At 55.7% G+C, this 24,102-nt stretch overlaps 1 protein-coding gene across 2 annotated transcripts; it reads left to right on the top strand.

The window, feature by feature from the left end:
- Positions 1 to 427: 427 nt before the first annotated feature.
- LDLR (low density lipoprotein receptor) lies at positions 428 to 22,812 on the top strand. 2 transcript variants are annotated; one of them, XM_037887833.2, is made up of 18 exons: positions 428 to 655; positions 8,951 to 9,073; positions 9,451 to 9,573; positions 10,281 to 10,655; positions 11,433 to 11,555; positions 12,746 to 12,868; positions 13,203 to 13,322; positions 13,991 to 14,116; positions 14,696 to 14,867; positions 15,420 to 15,647; positions 15,899 to 16,017; positions 16,762 to 16,901; positions 17,705 to 17,846; positions 18,002 to 18,154; positions 18,445 to 18,621; positions 19,177 to 19,254; positions 19,858 to 20,015; positions 20,869 to 22,812. In XM_037887833.2, the coding sequence occupies exons 1-18, from the start codon at positions 583 to 585 to the stop codon at positions 20,902 to 20,904; spliced, it is 2,589 nt and encodes an 862-aa protein (XP_037743761.1). In that variant the 5' UTR covers positions 428 to 582; the 3' UTR covers positions 20,905 to 22,812. The 2 variants fall into 2 exon arrangements, with proteins under 2 accessions (XP_037743761.1, XP_037743762.1); XM_037887834.2 differs by having other exon boundaries at positions 451 to 655; positions 8,954 to 9,073.
- Positions 22,813 to 24,102: the final 1,290 nt, after the last annotated feature.

Below are 24,102 nucleotides of genomic sequence, written 5' to 3'. Positions count from 1 at the left end.
CCCGGTCTTACTGGGTGGGGCTGGGCTGGGATTACCTAGTGTGACCTTCTTAATTGCTCGAGGCTCTTTTACTGAGTAGCCAGGCTGGCTTGTGCCTTCCCTTCACTGGGGAATCAGGCCTATCGCTACCTTGCACTCCTGCAGCACCGGGGGGGGGGGGACCAAAGCACTTTGCTGGCAGGAGTCATTAAAAATTAACTGCTCCATTCGTAGCAGGGGCGCCGCTAGCGGGGACCGGCTTGGGGGAGACCAGGACGGGCCATTACCATTGCTTCGGATGGTAAACGACCCAGCCGGGGGGAAACAGGGTCCCCCCCTTGTCTCTGGTGGCCGGCGAGGCGCTCAGCACCCGCCCTAAGGCCAGGACCGGGGGGGGGTTAAGCCGCCCATGTCACATCATCCGTTCCCAGCTCCGCCCCCGCCGGTGAGGTTTGAAAATCACCCCACTTTAAACCCCTCCCCGCCGCAGCCCGTTGAAATGCGCTGACTCCAGCCCCACGGGCGCTGGCCAGCAGAGCGGGCTCCCGGCTCCGGATTAACGCGCGGCCGCTGCACCGAGAGGCGCCCGCGGGGGAAGCCGGCATGGGGCAGGCAGGGGCCGCAGCCGCCCGGCTGGGGCTGGCGCTGGGGCTGCTCGCCCTGGCTGCAAGCGCAGGTAGGGGCCGGCGCGCTCCGTCCGGGCGCCGGGAAGCACGTGGGGCGCTTGGCTAGGCTGGGGGGGGGCGCTTGGCTAGGCTGGGGGGGGCGCTTGTTGCCCCCAGGGCGGGCTGGGAGGGGGGGTCGGAGGGAAAAGGGGGTGACTAGAGTGTGATGTTGGGGCTTGGGGGGGCCCCCCCGGCTGGGGCAGGGGCTAGTGACTGCCCGGAGTCCCCTCGCTGCCTCCCCAGCATCGCTGCAGCTAGAGGGGGGGGGGAGACCCCACGTTTCTCAGGGTGAGGGGCTTTCCTGCCCCCCCCCATTGCCTCCGATGGGGGGGTTACTGTCAAGCCGCTTCCTCGCTGGTGTGTTTCTCATGCACCCCCCCTGCCTGGGGAGGGGCTGGGAAGTCTGGGGGGGGGGGGGGGCTCAGCCCTCTGTGTGTGTGTGTGGGGGGGTGCAGCTGGATTCACCCCCCCCCCTTTCCTAGCCACCCCTTATCCCAGCTGGAAACCTCCAGGGCCCGTCTGTCTCCACCCGTCGCTGCCTTCTAACCCCCTTGACACACGCTGCTCCCCCCGGCGTGGCTAGACCGGAGTTACTCCGGATTGACACCCCAGCGCCGAATCAAACCCTAGACCGAGCTGGGGGGGGGCGGCGGTCTCTGTAGAAGGAGGGTTCAGTCCCCCGCCCCGTGATCAGGGGATTGAAAGGGGGACGGGTTTGGTCTTGAGGCGCCCCTGAGCCCAAAGTGGGGGCGTGCAAGGTGGGGGGCCTGGTGGCTGCTCTGGGGGGGTGTAAGGTGGAGGGTCCCTGGTGGGGCTCTGTGGCGAATGGGGGGGGTCTGGTGTTGGGGGGGGTAACGGGTTTCACACAGCGGGGGGGGGCGCACTGCCCGGGTGAGGGGGGACTGGAGAACTTGGGGGGGAGGGTCTGGCACCGTGGGTGGGCGGGGCCACCCGGATGGGCGGGAAGGAAAAGGGGGCGGGGCCCCGCTCCTCTTCCTCCCCCCCTTTCCTCCCCAGCCTGCGCGCGCTGGGCTCTCCCCTCGCCCATTGGCTGTGGCGGCAACTGGCCACCGGGGAGGCCCCGCCCCCTGCCCAATGAGAGCTGCTGTGGGCGGAGCCTAGCCTAGGAGTCCCCCTGTCTCTCATGACCCCCCCCACGTGAGCCCCCTGGATCAACCCCTCTTCCCACATGACCCCTGAGCCCCCCCAGGGTCTCTCTCAGTGACCCCCCCCATATGGCCCCCTTCAGTGTCTGCGTCATGACCCCTGAGCTCCCCCAGGGTCTCTCTCAGTGACCCCCCCATATGGCCCCATTCAGTGTCTGCATCAGCCCCCCTCCCCACATAGAGTCATAGATATTAAGGTCAGAAGGGACCATTATGATCATCTAGTCCGAGCCCCTGCACAACGCAGGCCCCTATTTACCATGAGCCCCCTAGTGTGTACTGAGCCCCTCCGTGTGTACCCCCCCTGCAAATCCCCTTCCCCCCCATAAACCCAGGACCGTCCCACCAAGAGCCCCTGGTGCAGGTGTCTCCAGCGCCCCCCCACCCATGGCCAGCGTCGTGCCCCAGCCAGAGGGAGCGGGACCTGGGGTGTTGGCTCCTTTGCTGACTTGGGGATGTGGCTGATCCCGAAACTCATGTCTGTGGCCAAGCCCGACTCAGGGGATGAACGGTCGCCCTGACTGCGGCAGGACCCCAGGGAGCTGCAGCCCGGCCCTGTCCTTAGTCGCTGAGTCTAAAAATCCATAAACAAGCTTCAGGGCCGTGGCCCCAAGGCCATGGCCCCGCGTCCAAAGCCCCTTGTCAGGCAGCCTGAGGCGTGTATCCGAGGGGACCTGCTTTGACATGCCAAGGGCTGTGATCAAGGTGAACCCTCCAGGCCTGTTCCTGGTACACTGGCACGTTTCCGTCCCATCCCCACAGCGCTCGGCGCTTCACGAGCGAGGATCCTGCGTCGCTCTGCGTCTTGTGTCGTCACTTACGCTAGTGCAAGGGGCTAAACCATTCGGACTTGGCAGCATTTTGCACCTCAGCGGGCAGGAACGTAAACTTGTTCGGAAGGGCTTTGTCTGCACCCAGATGCCTGTTGCTTTGAGTGTCAGGCGGGCATTTCCTTGCTTCCCCTGAGTGGTGGCTGACTGCAGTCTTTTTTTGGGGGGGGGGAACCCCCTAATTTTTTAAAAACATGCTACTATTCAAAAGAAGAGAGACACTGCGTGAGTTGATACAAAAGACTGATCAGCTCAGTGTTTAGTAGGGTGTCTTTGAAGCTACATACGGTTTTGGTTCAGGATCTCTCTCCCCCTGTTCAAAATCCCCACACAGGGGTGAACTCTTGGGGTGTTTTTACCCAGGCGCTGCTCTCTGCAGCCAGGGAATGTGCACTTGTGCTCTGTCCCAGAAAGCAGAGAGTTGTTATATGCCTCTGTAGGCAAATATCTACCTGTATGCTCAGCAACCACAGAGGTCACTGGAGCATTGCTGTGCTCTCCCAGTTACCTCTGTAGCCAAAAATCCTAGTTAGCTGAATCCACAGCCTTGGGCTCCCCCCTTCCCCACCCCCCTTGGGTGCAAACGCTGGGTCTAGATAGCCAGCATTGCTGTAAATTGGGAGTGTACCGGAATTAAAGCTACTGTAGGGGAGCACCTGGATCTTTACTAGTTGCAGATGTTGCTGTCGCATTCATTTAACTAGAGCAAGAGGCAGAGTCCCTTCCCTTCCCTCTGACTTCACCAGAGTGTGAAGGTGTGGGGTCTTGAGAAATCAGTGTTTCCTTTCAGTCGAGCACAGTGAGCTGTACTGAATGTAGGGTGTTTTGTTCAGCAGGAAAGGAAACTCGTTGCTCATCTTACAAATCTGGCTCATTCGAGATTTCCCTGCCTGTGTCACAGAGAGAGAGAGTTTCCACAACAGGCTGCATGTCACATTGGGGCTGCTTCTCCAGGCACCCCATGAGCCAAACTGTGTGGACATAAAGTTAGACTAAGGGCCAAATTGATGATGGTATTTAGGCACCTGGAGATGCTGATAGGTTCTTCTGTAAATTCCTCTAGGTGCCTAACTCCCATTGACTGTCAACCCAACTCAGGTGCCTTTGTAAATCTGGTCCTAAGTCTGTAGAGTAATTACTCTGTTACTTTGTCATTACTTTGCTTTGGCCTTATGAGCTGTTCCTGATCTACACTGATTCCTCCCCCCCATGGACTCCTGCCATCTGTGCTAATTGCCTAGTGCCCTTGGTCTTCTGGAGTGTGATTCCAGGCCCTCTGGATCTGTTCCCTTGCTTCTCAGCTCCTTCTGAAGGCTGAATGGAGACATGCTGGGTTTCAATTGCTCGTGCTCCAGGGCGCCCTACAGCAAAATGCCACTAATGAATGCACATGGCTTTCTGGCTGAGTGCAGGCTCTGGAGCGAGTGCATTACTCATTCATCCTTCCAGGCGCAGTCAAGGGCATGATGTCGTTGCTACAGGGAGGTGATGCTCCAGACGCCCACGCCAGGCAAAGGGGCTTTGCGATTGGCTTTGCCAGTGATTTGAGGAATTTAACTGTATTCCAGGCATTCTTACAAACTAGGCAGGGGCTGGAGTGATGTTTTATCCTGAACATGTGACCTGAGAAAGCTGAAATGGAAAGAGTAGCTACAGGCTTCTATAACCAGCACTTGCAGGACTTACGAACAGTCTGTGGCAAAGTGGAACCTTTAAATCTAACCCAAAGTGGAAGTGGGTTAGAAATCGTCTGTCACGTGAAAGGGTGACTTGAGCTCCCCCCCAAAAAATCCAGCACTAAATCTCCAACTGGAGCAAATAGAACATCACAGTTCTAAGTGTCTGCAGTGAAAAGTATTTAAACTTTGCCTGGCTTATTGTCCTGCCACACACACCTGCTGTCTGCACAGAGAGAGTGGAGAGCAGAAGGAACTATTGCCTAGTGGCAACATGTCTATTTTTCTCTACTGGTCCTAGAAACAAATTAATTTTTAATTTGATTTTTAGGGAAGATAATTGAGGATGTCGATTTGAAAAGGAAGTGGTGTTTTTTAGTTGCTTAAACTTTTTAATGTAAATTTCAAAGCGTTTCTTAGATGGGCACCTGTTCTGGCCAAGATGGCAGGGTCTCTTCCATTTAAACCCAAAAATACTATCTGCAAACCACCCACTCCCGGGGCAGTTGACCATGGTCTGATGGGATACCGGATGCCCCAAGGCTGGGTTGAGAAAATCAGTTTGGAGAGTCTTGTCGTCTGACTGTCCTCTCCTGGGGCTCAGCAGTCGAAATGTCTCCTCAGTGCTTTCCAGCTTTTTGTTGTTGCGGCCATAAAATGGTGTGAAATGGTTTAGTTCTGTCTAATCTAAATCCCCAGCACCAGTGGTGGCTGTCAGGCCGCACCCCTTGCTGTACAAATAGCCTGACAAAGAGATGAAAACCCCGTAAGGGATGCTCTTCTTCCACAGTCAGTAGTGGATGGGGCCTCGCTGGGCAAAGCCGAATGAGTGGCTTTCTCCTGCAGTGCATTGACTGAAGTATTCTTCTGAGCAGCCTCCGTCTCTGGTTGGGTTCGCACTAATGGGTTAACGGGAAGTAGGTTGCCTTTACTGAAAATTGAGCAGTGCTGTTGCAAATTGTGCCCAACAATCCTGTTGTTAACCTTGCTTGGGCGCTGCTAGTTTCCCACATTAAAGGTCTGTGCTGGCTCAGCGTTACCTTGATGTGGCTGAGCTGTACGGTCCTTGCACTTAAGGCCTGCGAGGGGCAGAAAATGTTGAAATCTGCAAGTGACGCGCCACTTGGCCATGAGCCCCTAAAAGCTCTCCCCAGGCGAATGGAAGCACTCGAGCCCTGATCCTGAAAAGACCAAAAGGTGGGCTTAGCCCTGCCGTGGGAGCAGCCCCAAAGCTAAGCAGGTGTGTGTATGTTCCCAGGCAGCATCGGGGCCCGGATGAATAGGGATGCTGCAGTGACTCTAAAGTGAAGTGAAACCAAGGGATGTCTCAAGTGCCACTTTGATGTGTCTGACCTTGTAACAGACAGAGCTGCCAGCTCCCGCTAGACCTTTCCTCTGGCCGTAGGACAGGGCCCCAGCCTCGGATCCCTTGAGAATCTAGCGTTTGGCCTGGCTGTGGTTAAAGTAGACCGCACTAGAGGTTGATGTCCCAGGCTTTGGACTGCATAGGGAGACTGCTACGTTGCTGGGAACTGGCTTCCCCAGATCCAGATGCTGTTTGCTTTCTTGGATCCTTCTGCGCATCAGCTGACGTCTGTGTAGCGACAACCCCATCTTAGGATTGTCTACGCTTAAAACACTTGTGCCAAGTAGAGAGGCTCCCGTCAGCGCAGGTGATCCACCTCCAAGAGGCAGTAGCTAGATGGACAGAAGAATTCGTCCGTCGACCTAGCGCTGTCTCCATGGGGACTTGGGTCAGTGTAACTATGCACTCCGGGGTGTGGATTTTCCCCACCCCTGATGGACGTAGTTAAACCAACGTCATTGTTTGGTGTAGCCCAGGCCTTTTGGGGGAGCTGTAAAAAACAGAAAGACGCAGGGTTTTGGAGCAGTGTGTTAGTGGAACTTTCGTAGGGGGAAGTCGGATCCAGCGAAGCCCAGTTAAAAACAGAAGGAAAGTCCCAGGTAGCTTGTGGTGCCTGTCGAGAGGAGAGGTGGTGTGTGGGTTGTACTTTTCAATGACTTCCTGCTGGAGCCATAGCTACCATCTTGTGTCTTTTTCTTCACAGGAAGAACGTTACAAAGCAGCCAACTGTTGGCCTCTTGGGGTGCCTTACTATCTGTTCACTCTTGTTCTGATGTCAGGTGAAATAAGCCATCTAGGCTGGAAAAAATGCCCGGCTCATGTCCATTTCAGTGCCACACGATTTGCAAATTGGTAACCATTCCAGATCCTGGGAAGGGCACTGTGGTCAGGGCCAGCTATATAATAGACTGACTTCTAGAAAGGCTCCAGTCTGCCATTATCCCTCGTGACAGGTGCAATCCTGTAACAAGGTGCATACTAGAAATGGACCAACAGCTGCAAAATTCAGCTGGAGGGGAGGAAGGTTTTTACTTCAGGCCTCCCGAGTATTTAAACTCGGGTGACGCAACCGGGTTTGCGTTTGAAGGCAGGGAATAGATTTCAGTGTTGTGCCAAAGATGTCCCCGTGGCTCAATCACCTGATGGCGTCTTGTTTGTGTTAGGCTCTGGCTAGCAAACACTGAAGCGGTGGTGGAGCCAGACAGGAAAAGTACTTCTCCTTTGGAGAGCTTATCTCGGAAGATTAATAGCTGGGCTGAGCCCGGGCTGCTGGTGGTGTGATCCTGGCTCCTCCTCGCTGTGCGCTGGGATGACTGTGACACAGAGCTGGGGCGGCTCCCCTGTTTTAAGGGCGTGTGAGAAATGACGTCTTGTGAATCAGCTGAAACTCGGTGGCGTGCTGCAGAGCGGCAGCAGTAGTAAGAGTAGAAGCCGCAGTGGGAGGAAAACCCAGTGTGCCGTGAGTCAGCGCATGCCTGAGATGTGCGTGTGTCTGTTTCGCAGGGCGTGTCGGATGCCAGCTGGGATCCGAGGGCCGCGCACGGTCATGTACTTCCCCCCGGGGTGCAGGAGCCGGGGCAGAACAGCCTAGTGCCCGGCTAACCCTGGTCTCTTCCAATCATTGCAGTTCAGTGTAATTCTCTTGCAGCGGGACTGTCCCTTGGGTTTTCAACATTCTGGCTGACCCCAAGCATCAGACAATCCCGAGCTGGGCCCCATAAAATCATGAGATCTTAAAAGTGGACTCTCTTGGCGTAGGAACTGGGTGGCCCAGCAGTTAGAGCACTAGCCTAGGAGCTCTGGGTTCAAATCCTGGCTCTGGCAGACTCCCTGTGTGACCTTGGCCCAGTCTTTGGGCCTCCATTCCCATCTGGATAATGGCCCTACCCTGCCTCCCAGGGGTGTTTGTGAGCCTAAAGACGTTAAAGGCTGTCAGGTGCTCAGCTGTTCTGGTGCTGGGGGCCAGAGAAGGACCTTGGGTATGGCTGACATGTTTGAGATTCCCCCAGCAGCTAGGAGGCTAGGTGGCTTCTCTTTTAAATTAAAGCTGATTTGGGGGTGGAAGGGGTAGGAATGTAAATCACCAGACCCCAGAAGCTGGGCCTTCACAAAGGCTGTCAAATATCACAAGACTTGCAATAGACATGGCAAGCGTTGGCAGGGCTGAGCCGTTCTGTTCTTGAATCCGGCTTCTGTCCCACTGGGGCAAGGCACCTTCTGTCTCCTAAACCCCACTTGTTCCATGAAGGGCTGATGGGGCCCCGTGTTCTCCACGGGCCGCCGTTCCCCTGCAGCACCACGGAACATGGCCCTGTTGGGTCCCTTTTAGACTGGTAGATGTGAGCCAAGACCTGGAAACTGTGTAGTGGAAAAGGTACCCTGCTTTCCTACCAAAAACTCCCGGCTCCTTCTGGTCGCTTTCACAGTGTCTCTAGTCGGGTGACGGTATTTCTTAGCACGGGTTGAACACCGGCTCCCTCTCTCCTGTGGATGAGCAAGGAGAGTTCATTTCCTTTCCCCTCCAGCGATGCTTTTCCCAAGGCTTCTGCTTGCATTGGCGAAAGGGATCAAGGCTGGAGGAGCAATTCTTTAATGCTCAGCTGGTGTAGGGAGACCGGGAATTGCTTCATGGCCCCGTGCAATGTCCATGTGGGTTCTGTAGCACCGTACGGGTACACGGTGCTTTGCAGAATGCCTATAAAAAGACACTGGTGAAGTCTGGGCCCATTGAAGCCACAAATTCACTCCATGGATCTACCATGAAGATCTTTAAAATGTGGATTCACTCAAGTGGGAGACCCCAATCCAGATGGATAGTGGGGCTCCGATCAGAGCTGGGATAACAGCTTGCGTCCAAAGATGATGAGAGACCTTGGTTTGCCCCTCTCTCCCTCAGATGGGTTAAGGGGCCAGATCTTCAGCTGGTGTGAATCAGGATGGCTTCCTTGGCATCAGTGGGTTTATGCTGATTTACACCAGCGGATATCGCTGGAGCGAAGTTGCTGTGGAGCGGAGGATCTGGCCTGTTATCTTGCCCGCTGCAGCAGACAGGCAGATGAGGGATACTACGGGCTTAGCTGGAGTTTTTCCAGGGATGAACTCGGCTTATAGGGTCTAGTCCATCTCCAGCCATGCAGCGTGGTTCCTGATAGAACATTTCCGAGCGCTCTGCTTCACTGTCTGCGTCCCGGGCTGCTGCTGCTCCCCTGGGAGCCCGTCTTGCTCTCCTCTCCGCAGCTAACCTGGTGGCCTCTTGTTTCCCTCGCAGCAGAGGAGAAATGCGGTAAGACCGAATTCCAGTGCCAGGATGGCGAGTGCATCCCCTCCAAGTGGGTGTGCGACGGCAGCCCGGAGTGCAAAGACGAGTCCGACGAGTGGCAGGAGACCTGCAGTAAGTAACCGCTCCAGGAAGCCGAGCAGGGAATCGAGGGCTGATCTCATGGGAGGAGACGTGGAGCTTGGCTGGCTCTGAGAGGGGGCGGGCCTGCATTGGGGCAGGGGGGACCCCCGGGGGAGGGGGAAGAGCTGTTAAAGGGCAAAGTTGGCCCAAGAAGAAATGGGGGCAAACTGGCCAGGGACTGACGCCAGCTGGAAAGGAGAGGAAATCTTTGAACCATCGGACAGAGGGAGGGAGGGTCTGGGCCAGCCAGGGTGAGATGACAGGGTGGCCCGTGCAAGCAGGGACTGGCCTCGACGTCTCATCCAGCCCCATGTCCCCTGCACCCAGTGCAGTTCCTGAGGCCGTTGCCTGTTCCTTGTCTCCTCCAGAGTTGGTGACGTGCAAGTCAGAGGAGTTCAGCTGCGGGGGCCGCGTTAACCGGTGCATCCCGGCTTCCTGGAGGTGTGACACCAAGGCGGACTGCGAGAACGGCTCAGACGAGCGGGATTGCCGTAAGTTGCGCTCGGCGCCGGGGCTGTTCGGGCTCCTGGAGCCAAAGGCTCTCACGGGACGTCCTGGATGCCTGGCTTTAAATGGAGGGAGCAGGGCCTGGCATCCGAGCAGGCATGTGGGGAGGTGCTGGTGCTGGAGGGACTGGTTTGGTCTAGGGGAAAACGGGGAATCGTGATTGCGGGGTTCTGCTCCCAGTTCTGGGAGGGGAGGGGGGCTAGTGGCTAGAGCAGGGGGAACTGGGAGACAGGCTCCTGGGTCCTACCCCAGCTCTGTAGCTGCTTTGTTGTGACCTTGGGCACCTCGCTTCACGTCTGCACGTCGAACAGGGCTAGTGCCTAGCTGCAGCTGGAGGTGTGACTGCTGCATGCGTAGACAGAGCTGAGTTCGCTCCAGGATCAGCCTCCCGGGCCACCGGGGACGTGCTCTGGGGGCTGCCCATGCTCCTGTGGTTCTGTTGCGGCTGTTCACGCTAGCTGGCTCGCATGGAAGGCGAAAAGCGCGTCAAGTCCTGTTGCAGGGGCCAAGTCTCTCTCTCTAGCCCCATGGCGTGGGCCGCTGATCACCCCCGTGCCTTGCCCCTCTCTCCAGTGTCGTCCCCCCGCACTCGCCCAGCGTGGCCTGCCAATCACCCCCCGCACCTTGCCCCTCTCTCCAGCCCCCTGGCGTGGGCTGCTGATCACATCCTCTGCCTTGCCCCTCTCGCCAGCCCCCAAGAGCTGCATGGACGACCAGTTCCAGTGCCACAGCGGGCAGTGCGTCTCCTTGGCTTTTGTCTGCGACGAGGACCACGACTGTGAGGACGGGAGCGATGAGGCTGACTGCCCGGCCCCGACCTGCAACCCCAACATGTTCCAGTGCAACAGCTCCCTCTGCATCCCCAAGCTATGGGCCTGCGACGACGACCCCGACTGCCCGGACGGCTCCGACGAGTGGCCCCAGAACTGCGGCGGGCGGCTGGCCCCTGCCCCCAACCCCTGCTCGCCACTGGAGTTCCACTGTGGCTCCGGGGAGTGCATCCACGCCCAGTGGCGCTGCGACGGGGGCTTTGACTGCCGGGATCGATCAGACGAGGAGAGCTGTGGTACGTCGGGCACGCTCCGGGCGGGGCAAGGGAGCTGCCGCCTTCTAACCGCGCGGGGAAGGCCTGACGCCTGTGACCGGCTGCGGGCCACACAGTGGCTCCTGGGAAATGAGTCGGGTTTTCAGTGCACTTCCTATCGGCCCAGTCTCCTCCCTCCCAACCGGCTCTAGTGGATCAGCATCGGGAGAGGCCTGGAACAGCCCCAGATACTGATCTGGGGTCCCATCCAGGCCCAGGGCTCAGCCGTGTTGGCTGAAGCGTGAGGTGGGGCGGGGAAACCTGGCCTTAACATAAGACCGGCCGTACTGGGTCAGAGCAATGGTCCATCCAGCCCAGTGTCCTGTCTTCTGACAGCAGCCAGTGCCAGGTGCTGCAGAGGGAATGAACCAAACAGGGCAATTATCGTGTGATCCATCCCCTGTTGGCCACTCCCAGCTTCTGGCAAACCGAGGCTAGTGACCCCGTCCCGGCCTGTCCGTCTCCTGGGCTGACCCTGCTCAGGGATGAATTGGGAGTGGCTGATATGATAGTCACGTTGCCCGCCTGCTGCCTGGCAAGCGACCGCTGTGACTGCCCCTCGTTCAGCTGGCGTGTTCACCGGGGCCGGCTCCAGCCCAGAGACGCCGTGTGCTTTTTGGGGTCGGATTTAAATAAAATCCCTCCCAGAGCAAGCGGGGTAGAGACCCGAGTTGGCTTTCCCCGGGCAGCGGGAAACACCGCGCCGGTTGCTTCTGCAGCTGGGTCCTCAAGTCTCTGCCTTCCTCTCCGTCCCCTCAGCGAAGCCCACGTGCCGCCCGGACGAGTTTCAGTGCGGTGATGGGGCCTGCGTGCACGGCAGCCGGCAGTGCGACAAGGAGTATGACTGCAAAGACCTGAGTGACGAGGTCGGCTGCGAGAACGGTGAGTGCTGCAGGGTGGGCGCGCCCGAGAGACCCGCTTGACCCGGCGTTCGACAAGCCCAGGGCCGCCTCCTGTGGGCTTGAGCCGGGTCACCAATGCTCTCCAAGCTGTCCTAAGACCAATGGTTCCCATTTGGGCCAGAATCTCTAGCTGAACAAGGATTCTGCAGTCACAAGTCGTGCCTACGTCCTAGGATGGCTGGTACTCCTGGGGGCTTCTGCAGGGGCACACAATTCATGTGGCCTCCATTTTTCTGTACCCCCCCCCACAAAAAAAATCTGCTGGGGGACACGCCCCTCTTTCCAGGCAGCGCATCTGTTCCAGCTTGCCCGGAGCAGCTCCGAGACGGGAGGGGCGCTGGGCGTGCGTGCCTGGGTGATTGATCACTGTTGGGAGGGAGAGGGGGCGCAGGGCTGGGTGTACACACGTGCCAATGAGAGAGACTCTGTCCCTCTCCCTTGCTACTGCAGCTGGCTGGCGTGGAAGGGTCAGGCTTTTTATTGTGCGGGAGGTGGCTAGAGATACAAATGTAGCAGCCTGCCTGAGTAAATTGATCTCATTCTCTGAGGCAGAAATGCAGCAGCCTGCCTGCTAGTAACATTGTTAATGTTCCTGGTGTTAGTTAACGGTTCCCATTCTCAGTCCATTCCCCCAGCAGCATAAAACCTGGGCCAGTTTTCAGGCCCCTCCACTGCCAGCCTGGTGTAGAGGAGCTTTACCCTAAATGGCAGGAAGGGGATCCTCCGCTAGGAAGAGCGATGCGCTTTCTCGCTCGTTTCCTGTGCCGAAGTGGCACCATGGGGTTCAGGATTTATTTTACTTATCCATTTAAAAGCAAGACTCGGAGGGCAAATAAAACCTTTCCCAAGCAGTCAATAAAATGTCAGGACAGTCCGAACCCAGCACTTCCCAAAGTACCCAGCCAGGTCCAGGACAACGATGGATTTAGCAAAACTGAGAGACTTCCATGTGGAATTGGCTGCTGTGCTGAGCTCTTAGCTGGAGGAGGGGGAAGACTGAACCCCCCCAGCCCACCCCATCCTGGCCTTTCTCTGCACTGCTGGAGATGAGGTGCTCAGTTGGCAGACCTCTCCAGCTCTTGCTGAGTGGGGCAGAGCAGCCATCCAGGGCTTGTCTGTCTTACAAGAGAAGCCCAGCAGGAAACTCAAGAGACTCTTCCTTCCTTCCAGTGACTACCTGCGAAGGGCCTGACCAGTTTAAGTGCCGCTCTGGGGAGTGCATCGCTCTGGACAAAGTGTGCAACCGGCAGAGGGATTGCAGGGACTGGTCCGACGAGCCCATCAAGGAGTGTGGTAAGAGTTTGTTCTGTTGTGCGTTGGGCGTGCTGCCTTGCAGCATCATTGCTCGAAGACACACAGCTGGCCAGAGCAGGGCACCGTCCATTCAGGGGAGAACAGATGGCTCCGTTTAGCTGGGATCCCAAGTTTCTTGCAATTGGTTCTCTCGCCATTGCTGGATCCTACAGACTCTCTGATGGGTTTGAGGAAGGGGGCAGTCAGTGTCGTGCTTACAGAAACCTCTGCTCGGGACCCGCGCTGTGTGTCGATGGCCTTGGAGGGGCGGGCAGCTTAGGTGAAAAGCTTTGCTCACCATCGTCCACTCATGCCCCAGTCGGTTTCCTTCCAGATACAAACGAGTGCCTGGCCAACAAAGGCGGCTGCTCCCACATCTGCAAAGATCTCAAGCTTGGGTACGAGTGCCTGTGTCCTGAGGGCTACCAGCTGGTTGGCCAGAAGAAATGTGAAGGTAGGTTCTCCACCCTGCCGTCAACCTCCCGCCAACTGCTGCATTTGGCTTTAAAATCTGCTGCCAGGTGCGGTGACGAGTCTGGAGCAGTATTTTTAACCGCCTCTCGCTGGCCGTGGGGGACATTTCTGTGGCTTTGAGGGGTAACGGCCGCTTTTAAGCAGCACGCTCGGAGACCGCTCCCGACGGCACCGCGGCCTGCAAGCGCCGTCTGACAAGTGAGGCCCGTGGAGGTCCTACTCCATCCTGACTGGGCCATATTCAGCGCAAAGGCAGGTCCGTTTACTGTCACCAGACGTGTGGCTGCCAGTCCCGCCTTGCTGTACAGGGGGCTTTGCTCCGTCTAGCATAGCTGACTTTCCACAGGGCCCCGCTGATGAGTAAGGCGACCTCCGGCTCTGGCCACCATCCCTAGCCCTGAAATTGGGGCGACCCGGTTTTTATAATGGAGGTAAATGTAGCTCCCTTTATGAAGCCCATTCCTCGCTCTACCTTGGCAAGACCCTTTTTAGTATCTCCTCTGGGATTGTGACACAACAAACGCGTGCGGCTCTCAGCCTCCCGGGAATTAAAAAAGAAAAAACTTTTCCTTATTTAAAATCTCTGCTGGGACATCCTGTCTCTTACATTTCAAGGGGTTTTTAACTGCTTCCTCTTGGGGTTTGCAGATATTGACGAGTGTCTGAACCCCGATACGTGTAGCCAGACCTGCGTGAACCTGGAGGGAAGTTACAAGTGTGAATGTAACGAAGGATACCAGCTTGACCTCACTACCAAAACCTGCAAAGCCATCGGTAAGTCAGCAACTCCTGGTTCTTGGGGGCACCTCTTTTGATCTACACGCCTGTATCTTTTGGCCAGGCGGGGCTAAAAAAATACTGCAGTATTCTTGGGAAAACTGGGGTTCGCTTCACTGTGCAATGCAGCATCTGGTTCCTAGTCCCTCCGTGCAGCCAGGCTGGTTCAGGTCTGCCTCTTGCCCGTCCCAGGTCTGTCTCTCAGCAGTCCCTGCTTTTAGGACCATTCCCCAGCGGCGCTTCCCAGCCGTAGGGTCAGGTGACTCACCGGGAATCTGAGAGCAGGATGTTTGCTTAAGGAAACTGTTGCAAGTGGTTAATGAGAAACCGACAGGCTATTTCCCAGTGCCTGGCGGTGTCAGGCGGAAACCGCCCTGTGGGATGGTAGCTGTGGCCATGGTTGTCGCCACGGCGACAGCAGGAGTCTCGGTGTTGGACTGTGTCTATCGCTGTGAACTTCCAGCTCTGCCGGGCTGTTCCCTCTTCCCGCTCGCGAAGGGGACCGGGCGCATCTTGCCCGGGTCTAAGCTAACGGCCCTGTCTCATGGCCCCTCTCTTCCTTCCTGTCCCTGCCAGGCACCATCGCGTACCTCTTCTTCACCAACCGTAACGAAGTGAGGCGCATGACGCTGGATCGCAGCGACTACGGCAGCCTCCTCTCCCACCTCAAGCACGTGGTGGCCTTGGACTTGGAAATCGCTCAGCGCAAAATCTACTGGACTGACCTGTCTCAGAAGAAAATCTACAGGTACAGCCGGCTCCGCTGGGGCAGCCTGGCTTTGCTAGCGATGGGCACGGCCCAGACCCGCGCTGAGCAGGGGTAGCCCGACCCAGCAGGGTGTGAAGGCCGCCCCCAGCTGATAGACCCTCCAGCAAAGAAGCTAATCCCGTTTCCCAGTGGAAGGGGGTCCACATAGTGAAACCACAAGCCCCTTCATGGTAGCCCCAGCAGAGACTCCAGTGAGGACTCCTCCCTCGGCTGGGAGGGGTGATGCGGGCTGGGGCAGGGGCTGGGGGGGAAACTGGCCCTGCTGATCCCTAGGCTGTCCTTGTCCTGTGCCTAGAGGATGTCTGTCTCCAGGACTGTTGGTCTGGTGTCTTCTCACCAGTGCCAGAGTTTGCCCTTGATCCTCCGCTGGCAGAAACCGTCGCGGTTCCGTGGCATTCATTGGCACTGCCCTGACTGGCCCGTTGTCTCTGCTTGCCTGCAGCCCTGCTGCGAGGATGCGCTTGGTACCACTCCTCCAGTGTGCCTTGGTCCAAGCCCCAGGCTCTAACCCGTCTCTCTTCTCCCCGGCAGCACCCAGATAGACCAGGCTGACAACTCCACCCACCACACCACTGTAATCAGCACCGGCCTCCAAGCCCCCGACGGCATCGCCGTCGACTGGGTCCACGGGAACATCTACTGGACGGACTCGGCGCTGGGCACCGTCTCTGTGGCCGACCGGGAGGGTGCCAAGAGGAAGACCCTGATCGAAGAGCCCGGCTCCAAGCCACGAGCCATCGTGGTGGACCCCAGCCACGGGTACGTGGCTTTAAAGCCGTCTCGTGTGTAACGGGAGGAGGGGAAGCGCCCCTCAGAGCTCCTGCCAATCTGTGAGCATTCCTTAGGCAACGCAGACAGATGAGACGTCTGATGCCCTGACTGGAGAATTCAAACAGAGATGGGCTTGAACTCTGTGCCCAGACTCAGAGCTTTCTTCTCCAGGTTGTGCTAGCTTAGCCTGTCCCCGGTGAGCAGTAGTTTCTAATCTCCTTGTGCCTCCCTCCTGGCAGCTTCATGTACTGGACGGACTGGGGGACTTCTGCCAAGATTGCAAAGAGCGGGCTGAATGGAGTGGACAGCTTTCCTCTGGTGAAAGACGGCATCGAGTGGCCGAATGGAATAACTCTAGGTACGAGGGGGGTGTCTGTGGGTCCCACTGTTCCCCGTCAGAAGGGTGAGCACAGAACTGAAGGAACGTTCCCTTGAGGAGAGCCTGGGTAGGAGAATGCAGGGGGAAACAGATCGGAAACCAAAGGGAATTTGGCCAATATGGTTTCGCTCTCCTGGGCACTGTGCTGCAGTGACCCCTTTCAGCCCAATATTTCTATGGGTCGAAGAACAACCACCAGGGCTAGAGTAACGAGCTTGCGGGGGGTGTCAGTAACACACACAGAGGAGGGTTTACTGGCCAAGACTTTCAAGTCTGGGAGCCCAAAACTAAGCTCCTCAGGGAGTGAGTTTCTTGGGAGCTTCTGAAAATCAGGCCACTGACTTAGGCACCCAAATATAGATCTTCTGAAGGCCAGAAATTGTCTAAAGCGAGGCTCCTGAATCCATCTGTTGTGTCCCATTTAAATCGGGTTTCTTTGACCTCTTGGCCACGCGGAGGTTTCAGGCACGCATACGAGGTGTGCTGGTGGGTCTTGTCGAGCCAAAGATGCCTTTGGAAGCTCTTTGTTTCTGTAGCTTTGGGGAGCGTTAGCACAGAATGGGGCGTAACATGTTCCTTTCACGTGGCTGGATTCTCCGTGGCTTGGCTGAATGGGGAGGCTGGCTTGTCTAGAAGGTCTCTTAGCTGAGTGCTCCAGCTCCCTGCGAGATCTCTGCTGTCCTGGAGCCCCCGGAGCCTTCACTGTACCTGGGTCTATTTCAGATCTGGTAAACCAGCGCCTCTACTGGGTAGACTCCAAGCTGCATTCCATCTCCAGCGTGGGCGTCAATGGGGGCAGCAGGAAAACCGTCCTCGAGGACCGGGAGAGACTGGCTCACCCTTTCGCGGTCACCATCTTTGAGGTGAGTCTTGGGTCTAAGCTCTCCTGTCTTGGATCAGCCTTGCGAAATCATGGTGGAAACTTAAACGTCCCGGGACAAAATCAAAGTACCTGCCCCTGGCGTCATGGGGCTCCCTGCTTTCAAAAGCAGCTTGTGATGTGGGTGCCTCTGTGATTGCCCGACTTGACACTTCAGAAGAGGCCTGGCTTTTTCCCCCGCTCTCCCAGTGCGCTCTGAGCACCTGCCCTCTGAAAATCCAGCCACTTTAAGGGATCCCAAGTTGGACACCCGGTAATTGCTAGTCACTCTTGAAAAACATTCACCTTGGAGTTAAAAGCCTCTCCGTGTCCCGGCACCTGCTGTAGCTCGTGTTGGTGGGTGACACTGCATTACAGGCTCCAACCTGGTCTGACACCGCCCCGTTCTGCCGGGGGCTGTGTAGACACAATGAAAAAGCCCGTCCCAGGAGCTTACGGCTGACGTGCTTTGTGCATAGGGGCTGTTCCGAACGGGGCCGGTCTCCTGACTCGGCTCATCTGACGAGTCACTAAATTTCTAGCCTCTCTTCAACCCCCGATTCCATCCGTTGGGTCAACCGCTTAGAGGAGGAAGGTCTGGGACTGCCTGGACCTTGCACCATGCAGAGATCAGTGATGCAACTTGCTCTGGTTACAGAGGCCAGGCATTTGTCTGCCTCTTTGTCAGTATTTGCTCGTGTCCCTGGCACGTACTGTTGTGTTTTCGGTGGGTGGGTGTCGGGAGGAGTCAATGGCTAACGAGGGGGCGGCTTTTTGATTTTTTTTCCATCTCGAATCCCACTTCAGGATAAAGTGTTCTGGACAGATATCCTCAATGAAGCCATCTTCAGCGCCAACCGCCTGACTGGCGCCAACGTCACCCTGGTGGCGGAAGACTTGTTTTCCCCGGAAGATATCGTCCTGTATCACAACCTGCAGCAGCCGGCAGGTACGGAAGGCGCTCATCCGGTCGACCCGGAGTTTGTGCCGGCTGCGTGACTCTCTGCCCCCACGTTGGGATCTCCTAGCAGAATCCCTCCGTCTGTCTCCGGAGCGCCCCCCCGTTGCTTTCGGTGCTCATGCCTATACTCTGTGCCCTCCCAGGCGTCAACTGGTGCGAGAACCACCCTCTCCCGAACGGTGGCTGCGAGTACCTGTGCCTTCCGGCCCCCCAGATCACACACCACTCGCCCAAGTACACCTGTGCCTGCCCCGATGCCCTGCACCTCGCCGCCGACATGAGGAGCTGCACCAAAGGTACGTGGGGGAATCGGTCACCACTTCTGCTGCCAGCTCGATGGCGTTTCCCGCTGCCTCTGTACCCAGCTTTCTGTAGAAGGCCTGGTCCTGTTGGAGGGGGCGGGAGTGTTGCCTAGTGGTTAGAGCAAGGGAGTGGGGAGCCAGGACTCCTGGGTCCTATGCTCAGTGCAGTCGTTGACACCCAGCATCACACAGGGAAAGGCACTTGACCTCCATAGGCTGCCAGTAAAATGGGCAGAGAAACCTCTCTTCCCACCTCTCCGCTAAGTGTTAAATTCCCCTCCCAGATCCTGAAGTCCCAGCGGCCCCCAGAACCACGCCTGGGAGACCTGCCGCCAGCACCATGCCTCCAGCCCGGCTGCTCACCACGACCAGCGTGCTGAAGCAGACAGCAAGGCTGCCGGCTGCCACCCGTGCCAGCCCCGACCTCACCACCCCAGAGATGGTCACTCTGTCGCAGCAGGGTAAGAGCGTCTTTCTATTTCTCCCCCCACCCCCAACAAGCCCGGGGGGCAAACAGCCTCCCTTCTGCAGAACCATAGCTAGAAATGCTGTCCAGCGGTTAGAGCAGAGGGGACTGGGAGTCCTGACTTCTGGGTTATGCTCCCAACTCGGGGGAGGGCAGCATGGTCTCATGGTTAGAGCCGGGTGTTCTTGGTGTCCGGACACCTGGCTTCTATTTTTCAGTTCTGGGAGAGAAGTGTATTCTCATGACTAGACAGCAGGGGAAAATGGGAGTTGGGACTCCTGGGTTCTAATCCTGCCAAGGCATCAGCTTGCCTGAGGTCACTGGGCTTCTGTGCCTCAGTTTCCCCACCTGTAAAAGGAGGCTGATGCAATCAGCGGCAGAAGAGCCAAGAGTCAGCCAGTCGCTCTGTCGGCTACCGTGACGGTGGGATTTCTGTACAGCGCCTGGGATAGACAAGCCATCCTTTCCACCAGTCCCATCCTGTCTTGAGCGGCCACTTGGCTCCTGCCCTTCTGCCACGTGCTAACTGGCTTCTCCCCCCTTCCTCCAGCTCGCAACGACGTTGCTGCTGAGACCAACCAGGACAAGCACAGCGGCCCCACTGCGCTCTCCATTGTCTTGCCACTGGGTAAGTTCCTGTTCCTAAAACGCTGGCTGCTCCGAGCAGCCGCCTTCGCTGCGAACGAAATTGCCGGGGGCTTGGATCCTGGCTGTCCCCTGCCTTGGTTGCCAAGGCGTCCGGTCGTGGCCATCGGGTTCAGCGGCTTGCCCCAGTCTGGAGTTGGGAAGGAATTTCTCCCATGAATGCGTTAGGGACCCCTGGGGTGGGCGCCTGCCTCAGTTTCCCCATCAGTATAATGGGGAATAGCAGCGCTGTTGTGGAGATGAACACATTGGATTCTGAGACACTCATAGTCCCCATCAGCGGGGTCTAAGTACCAGAGAGAGAGAGAGACCTCCATTACCTCTGATCCATCTTTCCCTCCCATCGGTGTTTCTCTGACCTCGGCTTAAATGCTTTGCCAGATCAGGACCGGTTGGGGGCCTCTGTGCGCCATGGGAATTTCACATCCCAGCATCTTCCGTAGTGAATCGATACAGACTGTACCAGTGCCTCACGGGGGCAGGGATTGAATAGAACTTCTCAGGTCTTGTGTTTAATTCCAGCAGTTACAATAACGTTTCCTCCTCCTCTTACCCCTCTTGCCCCCCCCCCTTCCCCCCCCCCCAGTGCTCATTAGCTTAATCGCCTTCGGTGCTTTCCTGGTGTGGAAGAACTGGCGCCTCAAGAACACCAACAGCATCAACTTCGACAACCCCGTCTATCAGAAAACGACGGAGGACGAGATTCACATCTGTCGGAGCCAGGACGGATACACGTACCCATCGGTAAGCCAGTTCCTGCCTCTCTGTTTTGCAAGCGGATTTTGGCAGCTAGCAGAGTTCTGACCTGTACGCCAACCGGGAGGTCTGCAGTCCCCGCTGAGAGGAAGGTGGCAAGGAGCCCAGGGTCCAAGTATGTCCCCAGTCTGTGCTCTGCTAGGAGTCTTCCAAGAGCTGCAGGCATGGCCTGCACGCAGGGCTGGCAGCCAGGAACGTCTGAGCAGAGCTGGGCCAGAAAACCTCTGCTTCGTCCGCAACTTTGAAAACTTAAAAAAAAAAAAGTTTCCGGGTGTTTTGTCCGCTGGTTTGGTTCGGAGTAGCTTTAACTGAAAGGAATTGCTTAGACAAAAAGCTGTGTCAAACCCACAGTTCAATCGGGACATGTCGAAGCTGGCTGCTTCAAAAACGCAGTGAAATTGATGCCTGTGTTTGAGAAACATTTGCGGGGTCGCTGAATCTGCTTTGTCAAAAGTTTTTTGGGTTTTTTTTCCCACCCAAAAAACTTGGGGGCTTTGGCAAAGTCACTGCTCATCTCACTGGGATAATATTTCACACCTCCTCGGGATCCTGGGAGTACCACTACCCCCTAGCTGATGGAATCAGAGTAGCTTGACTGTGTCCTAGCCCCCATACTGCCAGCAGCTAAGAGGAGTTCTCCTTTAGCACAAGCAATTTCTGAAGCAGAATTTCCTGCCTCCTGTTTCCCAATGGCCGATACATCCTGGCTAGTCAGAGCTTCACCCAGTAGGGACAAACCCTGAAGTCTGAAGCAGCCGCTTCGTTTGGTTTCTGAGGCTTAGCTAGATCCCCGCCCGAAGGAGACCCCTTTGGTAACGGCTGAAATGTGTTTCCTTGACAGAGACAGATCGTCAGCTTGGAAGACGATGCTGCATGAACCTGGAATGTGCCTCCTGCCAGACTTTGCTGCTCGTTTCACGGGAGGGAGGGACGTGTCACGTCTTTCTCCCCCCCCTGACTTTTTGATTCTTTAACAACCGTCCAACCCGCCCACACTGCCGCATCACTTCCTGAGCAACTTGATGAGCCTGCGCTGCTTCTCCCCAGCACACTGTTCGCCTGGCTCTCGGGGGAGGAGACGCACGTGGTTTGACTCGTGGGGTTTTTATGTTTTATATATTTAATACTTTTTGTATCGGATGCAGTCAATTTCCCCCAGGGATGTACCTGCTGGTTTTCTTCCGTTTTACCTGGGGAAGGAGAATTTTTCTTACGTGGGAAATCGGGGGGGCTGTGGAAAGAAACACAACTTCTCTGGATGGAAGCTGGCAGTCCCCACGGCTACAGCTGGTCAATTTCACTAGAGGGCTCAGGGCAGGGAGGAAGGATGGAGCCTGATCTGTATCAGGGACTTAAAAACCAAATCGGTGCTACCATCACATCTACTCAGTGTCTGCCTGCGTGCGCCCCTTCTGGGGAATGGATGTTTGCTTGGCTCTGGAATCCCGCCCCCAACCCCGACGCATATACGTGTCCCATGTCTCTTTCCCAAGCAGGATAAGTCTTCAGACACGCCCCCCGCTCCCCCGGCAAATATGGCACGACCCACGTGCTTCTCTCGGTCAGCGACACTGGCGTGTGAACAGGACGGTTCTTCGGAGATGGGCCGGTCGGTGCGGTCGCCCTTCGCCGATTCCCGTCGCCGGGTTCAAATGTTGTAACTTCTCCCCCACCCGCCTTGCACTTTTTGGGGTTCTTTTCAGGGGGGGTTGTGTATTTTTGGTAACTTTTTTTTTTTTTTTTTTTTTTTTGCACGGTCTTTCATTTTTTCCCTCCCTCCCTCTTGCGCTGCAGGGCACGGGGGGGGCGCAAGGAAGAAATCCAAGTCGGGCTCAAAGAGGTCTCGTTGCGTTGGTGCTGTGCTGACGCTTAGTACTGTATGTCCTCTGCGCACCGGGCTGGGAGGGCAAAGAGGAGCGGCTTGTGCTGGCCAGGGCAGTAGGGAATGTAAGCCATGATAGCGGGCTCTGAATTTTTATTACTGTTTACAGGTGCCACATGCCTTAGCACTTTGAGTCTTGATAACAACTAAGCCGGGCTGCCTTCCCCCGCCCCCCAATTCCTCCCTCCCTCCCTCCCTCCTGCTTTGTCGGAATGCTTTTTAAAACCCCCTCCCCTGGAACTGCCCTTTTTTTAAAAAAAAACAAAAACAACAAAAAAAAAAAAAACCAAAAAGAAAACCCTGCGCAGGACTTGCGAGTCCGCTCGATTCTGCACCCTACCAAAAATACCGAGAATGAAAAATCTTCTAAGCTTTCGTGAACGATGGAGCTTTTCTCTACCCGCGCTCGACAGCGTACTTGAGTTACTGGCATTCCCCATGTGCGTATATCTTGCGTTGGAGCGACTTTGCTCACAAACGTGCAGGATCAGGGCTTAAATGTTGCCTTTCTGATCTGATCTGGTACCTTCCCTATTCAGCCTGTCTGCAGGGGGGGAATTCTGCATAGATGTGAGTTTTAATGATCGAGGTGGGGGGAAGCCAGTGTAATGTTCCGGGATCTAAAGGTTAAAGATAACAAAAGGGCAACTCTTCCTGCCTTGGCTTAGCCACCCTTTCCCTCGGGCCAGGGAACACGGCTACAGACCAACGCAAAGAACTCGCCCCTTTCTGCCTGAAGCTGTGACCAATTCAACTTTTCTTATTTTGAAGGGTGTAAATAATGTCTGTGTACAGCTTATACATAGTATCTATGGCCACACACACTGGCCTTTTGTGTGTGTTTGTAAATGTTTGGCTGGAGCCATTTCCTGTATGTAAAATATGATTTATTTATTTTCTCGATTTCATGGTTGCTGAGTTAATTTCTTCCTTCATCCCCCCCCTCTTTCTATTTTGTTTGTGGGGGTGGGGGGGTGTCTCCACCTGCCAGCCAATTTTTCAGTGAATAAAGGGATGTTTGCACTACTGACCGGTCTCCGTCACAACCAGTGCCTACTGGGGAAAAGTGTCGTCTACAGTCAATAAGTGTCACAGATTTAAAAAAAATCCAAGTGTTAAAATTTCTATTCTAATATGATCAATTAAATTTTGGAATGGAAACTATCAGTAGAAACTTCACCGTGTCCTTCTCTTTGTAATTAATATAGACTCTTAATTAGTTACATCTCCCTTTTCAATGAGGGGATAAGGTTTGTGGAGGTTTTTCCCCCCCGCCCCTCCAGTTCTTTTGACTCTCAATTCAGGAAAGCTTGAATTCCATGAGACCTTAAGCATGTGGTCAAAGCTAAGGTCCTGCTTTCTTGAATTGATTTTTTTATATATAATTTAAACAAAGGAGATTCTTACAAGTTCTGTAAACTCTGTTTCCAGGTTATCTTCCCCATTGGGCACACCTATTTGTAAATTGCCTGGCAAATGTGCTGATATTAATCATTAACTGTGCGGCATAATGTTAATCTATCGATCTCTGTTGGTTGCCCTCTTTAACCTCATCTTTAATTGTGACCATCTGGCTCCACAGCCAAAAAATTACCCTTACCCTGGCATTTTTACTTGAAAAAAGAGATTACGCAGACATTACTTGTATAATACTCCCCAGCCACTTACCCTTCCGTAAGGGCTTTTGATGGGAGCTTAGTGGAGGCAGGATGGTCGGTCATTAGACTCTAGCTCCCTGGGGCGTGACTCTTCTGCTGATTTAAGCGAGGGCTGCTGCATGGATTGATTGCAGTCAGAGATGGCTCAGAATATGCCGCCGTCTGTTCTATTCCCCTCCTCGGCTGTCGTATCCATGTAATCAAGCCTGAGCTTGCTCTTCAGTGGCTTTGAATGCGTCCCCTGAAGTCTCACATGTGCCTGCCGAATAAGGCACGGGTTGGCTGCGCTCACGTAGTCCGAGCTGCACGTACTTATTTAAACCAAGTGACTCTTAAAGAAGGGAAAAAAACATCCTGTTTTAACTTCTCTAAACTTTGTTGCCTTTTATATAAACACGACTGCAACCTGTACCCGGAACGAATGTTGGGTTCTGCAGCGTCTGTCCTCCGTTACCTAAACCAACTTCTAATGCTGGGCCTTCAATCCAACGTGAGCTGGTGTCTTTCTGTCAAATACAGAGACCTTTATAAGGAG

The sequence above is a fragment of the Chelonia mydas genome, chromosome 20 (assembly GCF_015237465.2).
Source record: "Chelonia mydas isolate rCheMyd1 chromosome 20, rCheMyd1.pri.v2, whole genome shotgun sequence".
NCBI classification, from domain to species: Eukaryota; Metazoa; Chordata; order Testudines; family Cheloniidae; genus Chelonia; species Chelonia mydas.
This window is presented reverse-complemented; position numbering and strand designations above follow the sequence as displayed.